The following is an 8,939-nucleotide window of genomic DNA, read 5'->3' on the forward strand; positions in this document are numbered from 1 at the left end:
CAGAGAGAGCTAGACAGAGAGAGTGTGACAGAGAGAGTGAGAGAGAGACAGACAGAGAGACAGAGACAGAGAGAGAGACAGAGAGAGACAGAGAGACAGACAGAGAGACAGAGAGACAGAGAGAGAGAGAGAGACAGAAAGCCAGCGACAGAGAGAGACAGAGACACAGATGGAGAAAGAGAGACAGAGAGAGAGACAAAGAGAGCGAGACAGAGAGAAAGAGAGAGACAGAGAGAGAGAGGAACAGAGAGAGTGAGAGAGAGACAGACAGAGAGACAGAGACAGAGAGAGAGACAGAGAGAGAGACAAAGAGAGCGAGACAGAGAGAAAGAGAGAGACAGAGAGAGAGAGGAACAGAGAGAGTGAGAGAGAGACAGACAGAGAGACAGAGACAGAGAGAGAGACAGAGAGAGAGAGAGACAGAGAGAGACAGAGACAGTGAGAGAGAGAGAGACAGAAAGACAGCGACAGAGAGAGACAGAGAGAGAGACAGATGGAGAGAGAGAGACAGAGAGAGAGAGACAGAGACAGAGACAGACAGAGAGACAGAGAGAGAGAGCGAGACACACAAAGAGAGAGCGAGTGAGCAAAGGATGCAGAGAGAGTGATAAGAGAGAGTGGTAGAGATAGAGAGAGTGAGAGAGAGACAAATAGACAATGTGAGAGACAGGAAATGATAGAGTGAAAGAGAGACCGAGAGAGAGACAGAGAGGGAGAGGTGGAGAGATATTTAGAGAGAGACGGAGAAATAGACATAGAGAGTGAGTTCGAAAGACTCAGAGACAGACAGAACATGTGTAAGAGAGAGCGTGACATAGGGAGAGAGGAACAGAGAGAGTGTGACAGAGAGAGAGGAACAGAGAGAGTGAGAGAGAGTGTGACAGAGAGAGGGAGGAACAGAGAGAGTGTGAGAGAGTGTGACAGAGAGAGAGGAACAGAGTGTGAGAGAGTGACAGAGAGAGAGAGGAACAGAGAGAGTGTGTGAGAGAGAGAGAGGAACAGAGTGTGACAGAGAGAGTGTGACAGAGAGAGGGAGGAACAGAGAGAGTGTGACAGAGAGAGAGAGAGGAACAGAGAGAGTGAGACAGAGAGAGGAACAGAGAGAGTGTGACAGAGAGAGAGAGGAACAGAGAGAGTGTGACAGAGAGAGAGAGTGTGACAGAGAGAGGGAGGAACAGAGAGAGAGAGAGAGAGTGTGACAGAGAGCGAGAGTGTGACAGAGAGAGAGAGTGTGACAGAGAGAGGGATGAACAGAGAGAGTGAGAGAGAGAGTGTCACAGAGAGAGAGAGGAACAGAGAGAGAGTGAGAGAGAGAATGTGACAGAGAGAGAGAGTGTGACCGAGAGTGTGACAGAGAGAGTGTGACAGAGGGAGAGGGACAGAGAGAGAGAGAGAGAGAGAGAGAGAGAGTGACAGAGGGAGAGAGGAACAGAGAGAGAGAGAGAGTGAGAGAGAGAGTGGGACAGAGAGAGAGAGAGGAACAGAGAGAGTGTGACAGAGAGAGAGAGGAACAGAGAGAGTGTGACAGAGAGGGTGACAGAGAGAGAGAGGAACAGAGAGAGTGAGAGATTGTCAAAGAGAGGGAGGAAGAGATGGAGGGAGACACACAGACACATTAAGCCTCCCCATGAGTGGTCAGGAGAATCAAATTCACACAGATTCCAACAGCCCGCATCAAATACACTTTGGTACCGTCACTGTGAGGCCTGGGCCCTCTCCCTCCACCGTGAGGCCTGGGCCCTCTCCCTCCACCGTGAGGCCTGGGCCCTCTCCCTCCACCGTGAGGCCTGGGCCCCACTCCCTCCACTGTGAGGCCTGGGCCCTCTCCCTCCACCGTGAGGCCTGGGCCCCACTCCCTCCACTGTGAGGCCTGGGCCCTCTCCCTCCACCATGAGGCCTGGGCCCTCTCCCTCCACCGTGAGGCCTGGGCCCTCTCCCTCCACCATGAGACCTGGGCCCTGTCCCTCCACCGTAATGCCTGGGCCCACTCCCTCCACCGTGATGCCTGGGCCCTCTCCCTCCACCGTGAGGCCTGGGCCCACTCCCTCCACCGTGAGGCCAGGCCCACTCCCTCCACCATGAGGCCTGGGCCCTCTCCCTCCACCGTGAGGCCTGGGCCCACTCCCTCCACCGTGAGGCCTGGGTCCTCTCCCTCCACCGTGAGGCCTGGGCCCTCTCCCTCCACCGGGAGACCTGAGCCCTCTCCCTCCACCGTGAGGCCTGAGCCCTCTCCCTCCACCGTGAGGCCTGGGCCCACTCCCTCCACCGTGAGGCCTGGGCCCACTCCCCTCCACCGTGAGGCCTGGGCCCACTCCCTCCACCGTGAGGACTGGGCCCTCTCCCTCCACCGTGAGGCCTGGGCCCTCTCCCTCCACCGTGAGGCCTGGGCCCTCTCCCTCCATCGTGAGGCCTGGGCCCCTCTCCCTCCACCGTGAGGCCTGGGCCCTCGCCCTCCACCGTGAGGCCTGGGCCCTCTCCCTCCATCGTGAGGCCTGGGCCCACTCCCTTCACCGTGAGGCCTGGGTCCTCTCCCTCCACCGTGAGGCCTGGGCCCACTCCCTCCACCGTGAGGCCTGGGCCCACTCCCTCCACCGTGAGGCCTGGGCCACTCCCTCCACCGTGATGCCAGGGCCCACTCCCTCCACCGTGAGGCCTGGGCCCACTCCCTCCACCGTGAGGCCTTGGCCCTCCCCCTCACCGTGAGGCCTGTTCGCCTCTCACCTGATTTGGGGTAGGTGGCGATGAGCAGGTCATCGGGCTTGGCCTGGAAGTTTTTCACCGTCTCCCAGTTATCGACCACCCAGTCGGGTGAGGGGACATCTTCCAGCAGTTTGAGCTGCGGCCTCCTGATTGTCAAGTCTCGCAGCTCCGGATGATAGTCCAGCTCCATCTCCAGGATCCTGAAACTGGGCAGCACCATGGTCAATTCATTCAGGACACAGAGGCTCCCCCCTCCCTCACCCCCCTCCCCTCCCTCCCACTGACCCTCACCCACAGGGACAGAGAGGCTCCCGTCTCCACCTCTCCCCCTCCTGTAATCCTAACCCACACAAAAAGAGCAAGAGACAGAGAGAGAGACAGACAGAGAGACAGACAGAGAGAGAGAGACAGAGAGAGACAGAGAGAGAGAGACAGAGAGAGACAGAGAGAGAGAGAGACACAGAAAGAGACAGACAGAGTGGGACAGAGAGAGAGTGAGACAGAGAGAGAGAGAGACAGACAGAGAGAGACACACAGAAAGAGACAGACAGAGTGAGACAGACAGAGAGAGTGAGACAGAGAGAGAGAGAGACAGAGAGAGAGAGAGAGAGAGACACAGAGAGAGACAGACAGAGAGAGAGACACAGAAAGAGACAGACAGAGTGAGACAGAGAGAGAGAGTGAGACAGAGAGAGAGACAGAGAGAGAGAGAGAGACACAGAGAGAGACAGACGGAGAGAGAGACACAGAAAGAGATAGACAGAGACAGAGAGAGAGAGTGAGACAGAGAGAGAGAGAGACAGAGAGAGAGAGACACACACAGAGAGAGACAGACAGAGAGAGAGACACAGAAAGAGACAGACAGAGTGAGACAGAGAGAGAGCGAGAGACAGAGAGAGATAGAGAGAGACAGAGAGAGAGACAGAGATAACCAGAGACAGAGAGAGAGAGAGACAGAGAGACAGAGAGAGACAGAGACAGCGAGACAGAGAGAGAGGGACGCACAGTGAGAGACAGAGAGAGAGAGACAGCGAGACAGAGAGAGAGAGAGAGACACAGAGAGAGAGAGAGAGACAGAGAGACAGAGAGAAAGAGACAGAGAGAGAGACACAGAGAGAGACACAGAGAGAGAGAGAGACAGTGAGACAGAGAGAGAGAGACAGAGAGAACATAGAACATAGAACAGTACAGCACAGAACAGGCCCTTCATGTTGTGCCGAGCCATGCTCACCCTACTCAAACCCACATATCCACCCTATACCCGTAACCCAACAACCCCCCCTTAACGTTACTTTTATTAGGACACTACGGGCAATTTATCATGGCCAATCCACCTAACCCGCACATCTTTGGACTGTGGGAGGAAACCGGAGCACCCGGAGGAAACCCACGCACACAGGGGGAGGACGTGCAGACTCCACACAGACAGTGACCCAGCCGAGAATCGAACCTGGGACCCTGGGGCTGTGAAGCATTTATGCTAACCACCATGCTACCCTGCTGCCCCAGAGAGACAGAGAGAGAGAGAGACAGAGAGAGACAGCGAGACAGAGAGAGAGAGAGACAGAGAGAGAGAGACAGAGAGAGAGACAGAGAGAGAGACAGGGAGAGAGAAAGAGACAGAGAGAGAGACAGAGAGAGAGAAAGAGACAGAGAGAGAGACAGAGGGACAGAGAGAGACAGTGAGACAGAGAGAGAACAAAGAACAAAGAACAAAGAAAATTACAGCACAGGAACAGGCCCTTCGGCCCTCCCAGCCTGCGCCGATCCAGATCCTTTATCTAAACCTGTCTCCTATTTTCCAAGGTCTACTTCCCTCTGTTCCCGCCCCTTCATATACCTGTCTAGATGCTTCTTAAATGATGCTATCGTGCCCGCCTCTACCACCTCCGCTGGTAAAGCGTTCCAGGCACCCACCACCCTCTGCGTAAAAAACTTTCCACGCACATCTCCCTTAAACTTTCCCCCTCTCACCTTGAAATCGTGACCCCTTATAACTGACACCCCCATTCTTGGGAAAAACTTGTTGCTATCCACCCTGTCCATACCTCTCATAATTTTGTAGACCTCAATCAGGTCCCACCTCAACCTCCGTCTTTCCAACGAAAACAATCCTAATCTACTCAACCTTTCTTCATAGCTAGCACCCTCCATACCAGGCAACATCCTGGTGAACCTCCTCTGCACCCTCTCCAAGGCATCCACATCCTTCTGGTAATGTGGCGACCAGAACTGCACGCAGTATTCCAAATGTGGCCGAACTAAAGTCCTATACAACTGTAACATGACCTGCCAACTCTTGTAATCAATACCCCGTCCGATGAAGGCAAGCATGCTGTATGCCTTCTTGACCACTCTATCAACCTGCATTGCCACCTTCAGGGTACAATGGACCTGAACTCCCAGATCTCTCTGCACGTCGATTTTCCCCAGGACCCTTCCATTGACCATATAGTCCGCTCTTGAATTTAATCTTCCAAAATGCATCACCTCGCATTTGCCTGGATTGAACTCCATCTGCCATTTCTCTGCCCAACTCTCCAATCTATCTATATTTTGTTGTATTCTCTGACAGTCCTCCTCGCTATCTGCAACTCCACCAATCTTTTTTTTTTTTTTTTTTTAATTTTTTTTTTTAAATTTAGATTACCCAATTATTTTTTCCAATTAAGGGGCAATTTAGCGTGGCCAATCCACCTACTCTGCACATTTTTGGGCTGTGGGGGCGAAACCCAAGCAGACACGGGGAGAATGTGCAAACTCCACACGGACAGTGACCCAGAGCCGGGATCGAACCTGGGACCTCAGCGCCGTGAGGCGGTTGTGCTAACCACTAGGCCACCGTGCTGCCCTAACTCCACCAATCTTAGTATCATCTGCAAACTTGCTAATCAGACCACCTATACCTTACTCCAGGTCATTTATGTAGATCACAAACATCAGTGGTCCGAACACGGATCCCTGTGGAATACCACTAGTCACCCTTCTCCATTTTGAGACAGTCCCTTCCACCACTACTCTCTGTCTCCTGTTGCCCAGCCAGTTCTTTATCCATCTAGCTAGTACACCCTGAACCCCATACGACTTCACTTTTTCCATCAACCTGCCATGGGAAACCTTATCAAACGCCTTACTGAAGTCCATGTATATGACATCTACAGCCCTTCCCTCATCAATTAACTTTGTCACTTCCTCAAAGAATTCTATTAGGTTTGTAAGACATGTCCTTCCCTGCACAAAACCATGCTGCCTGTCACTGATAAGTCTATTTCCTTCCAGCAGAGAGACAGAGAGAGAGAGAGACAGAGAGAGAGAGAGACAGAGAGAGACAGCGAGACAGAGAGGGAGAGACAGAGAGAGAGACAGCGAGACAGAGAGAGAGACAGCGAGACAGAGAGAGAGAGACAGAGACAGAGAGAGAGAGAGAGAGACAGCGAGACAGAGAGAGAGACAGCGAGACAGAGAGAGAGAGACACAGAGAGAGACAGCGAGACAGAGAGAGAGACAGCGAGACAGAGAGAGAGAGACAGAGACAGAGAGAGAGAGAGAGAGACAGCGAGACAGAGAGAGAGACAGCGAGACAGAGAGAGAGAGACAGAGACAGAGAGAGAGAGAGAGAGACAGCGAGGCAGAGAGAGAGAAAGAGACACAGAGAGAGACAGAGAGAGAGACAGAGAGAGAGAGAGAGAGACAGCGAGGCAGAGAGGGAGAGACAGAGAGAGAGACAGCGAGACAGAGAGAGAGAGAGAGAGAGAGAGAGACAGAGAGACAGATTGTGTGTGTTTACCTGCCTGAATCTGAGTCTGTTGAGCTATAATCTGTTTCCGACAGAAATCTGAACTTTGGAAACTGGAAGTATTGATGTGATTGTCTGAAGGAGTTTGAATCACTTCTCAGTAACCTGATCCATCGGAGGGGCAATGGGATTGCGTCTGAAAGCAGCTCCCTGTGGAAGCATTCCCGGAAACATCCAGTCCCAATGAAGAATGTGGGAGGTGTCGTGTTGGGTACACTGGTCTAACACTGGCTGCAACTGGATGCAGCTTAGATCAGAAAGATACTCCAGACCTTGAAGTTAGTTCAATCAGGTTTATTGATCCAGTAGCGCAGTTAGCACAGTTCTCTGTGACTGCGACTCTCTGCTAACTTAAATGTGGTTACTCTGTGTGACTGAAGCAGACTGGCTCTGAGCCACGTGGTGGAGGTGTGAGATTGTAACAACACCCCTGACTCACTCTGTAGATGTTCATCAATGGGGAGAGGTGGAGTGTGAGTGCCTCGTGCCTTTTATAGCCTGATCCCACCCCTGAGTATCCTGCCTGCTTATTGGTCAAGTCCAGTTCTCTGTGTCCATTAGCTAAGTGTCTGTATATCATTATGTGTGTGTCTGTCTATCATGACATCTCCCCTTTTTTTATGTTTGGATGACATATGTGAACGTATTTACAAGAATAGGCCAATATTAACATATATATTGTATCCTGTCTGCTTATTGGTCAAGTCCAGTTCCCTGTGTCCATTAGCTAAGTGTCTGTATATCGTTAGCACAGTAGCATTGTGGATAGAACAATCGCTTCAAAGGTCCCAGGTTTGATTCCGGCTTGGGTCACTGTCGGTGCGGAGTCTGCACATTCTCCCCGTGTGTGCGTGGGTTTCCTCCGGGTGCTCCGGTTTCCTCCCACAGCCCAAAGATGTGCAGGTTAGGTGGATTGGCCATGATAAATTGCCCTTAGTGTCCAAAATTGCCCTTAGTGTTGGGTGGGGTTACTGGGTTATGGGGATGGGGTGGAGGTGTTAACCTTGGGTAGGGTGCTCTTTCCAGGAGCCTGTGCAGACTCGATGGGCCGAATGGCCTCCTTCTGCACTGTAAATTCTATGATTTATGATCTATTAGGTGTGTGTCTGTCTATCATGGCATCTCCCCTTTTTTATGTTTGGATGACATATGTGAACTTATTTACAAGAATAGGCCAATATTAACATATATACATGCAGTGGATGTGAACATACGTACATGTGAACACAGCTGTCTAATACGTGAACACAGAACATGGCAAACAGAACAAATGTTCAACAGTCCAGTCTCTGGGACTTGCGTCTGATCCTGGCCGACCGCCGGAGAGGTGGTGGTGGGGACGACAGAGCCTTGATGGGTGGGATCGAAGCCTGACTGGTGGCCTCGTGGGTCGAGGTATCAGGAGGTGGCAAAGCAACAGAAGGAAACAGAGAAGAATGTGGTTGCGGGCAGGCAACTTTGCGCAGTGCCCGTCTGTTCCGCCGCACAACAGAGCCATCAGCCAGGCGCATAACATACGATCAAGGAGCAGCCTATCGAAGAACAACAGCTGGAGCTGACCAGCCTCCATCAGGGATCTTGACCCAAACAGTGTCTGACGGGGATAACACGGGCAAATCGGTGGCATGAGCATCATAGCCCTGGTTTTGCCGGTGCCGGAGTTGCTGCACCATATGCAGCACCGGGAGGTGATCCAGGTTGGGCACGTGTATGGCTGGAAGTGTCGTCCGCAGGTCCCTGTTCATCAGGAGCTGCGCTGGTGACATGACAGCGGACAGAGGAGTCGCCCTGTACGCAAGCAGCACAAGGTGAATGTCAGACGCAGAATCTACGGCCTTGTAGATGAGCTGATTCACTATGTGCTCCCCTTTCTCAACCTTCCCATTGGACTGCGGGTAATGTGGGTGGGAAGTGACGCGTTTGAACTGATAGGACTGGGCAAACAGAGACCATTCATGGCTGCTGAAGCACGGGGCCATTGTCAGTCATGACAGTGAGTGGGATACCATGCCTGGCGAACGTCTCCTTACAGGCCTTGCTGACGGCCCGAGATGTGAGGTCTGAGAGCTTCATGACTTCAGGGTAATTGGAAAAGTAATCAATGGTTAACACGTAATCACGACCATTGGCGTGAAAGATGTCGATGCCAACCTTGGACCACGGACAGGTTTCGATTTCATGCTGCTGGAGCGTCACCTTGCTCTGCGCTGGCTGGAAACGTTGTCAGGTCGCACAGTTAAGGACCATGTTCGAGATGTCCTGGCTGATCCCGGGCCAGTGGTCAGCTTGCCTGGCTCTGCGTCTGCACTTTTCCACACCCAGGTGTCCCTCATGGATTTGGCAGATCACCAAGCTCTGGAGACTGAGTGGAATGACAATCCGGCCCAGCTTGTGGAGGATAACATCAATCACCGCCAGGCCGTCCTCCACATTGAAGAATTGA

The 8,939-nt window shown here is 52.6% G+C and overlaps 1 protein-coding gene across 1 annotated transcript in view; it reads right to left on the reverse strand.

Annotated features, from left to right (window-relative positions):
- Nucleotides 1-8,475, reverse strand: part of LOC119954796 — a 29,828-nt gene extending 21,353 nt beyond the window's left edge. Inside the window, exons 1-3 of the mRNA XM_038780338.1 lie at nt 8,291-8,475; nt 6,488-6,712; nt 2,699-2,906 (exon numbers count right to left, since the gene is read on the reverse strand). Coding sequence (XP_038636266.1) covers nt 2,699-2,906; nt 6,488-6,712; nt 8,291-8,475 — 618 coding nt within the window. The remainder of the gene's footprint in view (nt 1-2,698; nt 2,907-6,487; nt 6,713-8,290) is intronic.
- Nucleotides 8,476-8,939: the final 464 nt, after the last annotated feature.

The sequence above is a fragment of the Scyliorhinus canicula genome, chromosome 20 (assembly GCF_902713615.1).
Source record: "Scyliorhinus canicula chromosome 20, sScyCan1.1, whole genome shotgun sequence".
Taxonomy (NCBI): domain Eukaryota; kingdom Metazoa; phylum Chordata; class Chondrichthyes; order Carcharhiniformes; family Scyliorhinidae; genus Scyliorhinus; species Scyliorhinus canicula.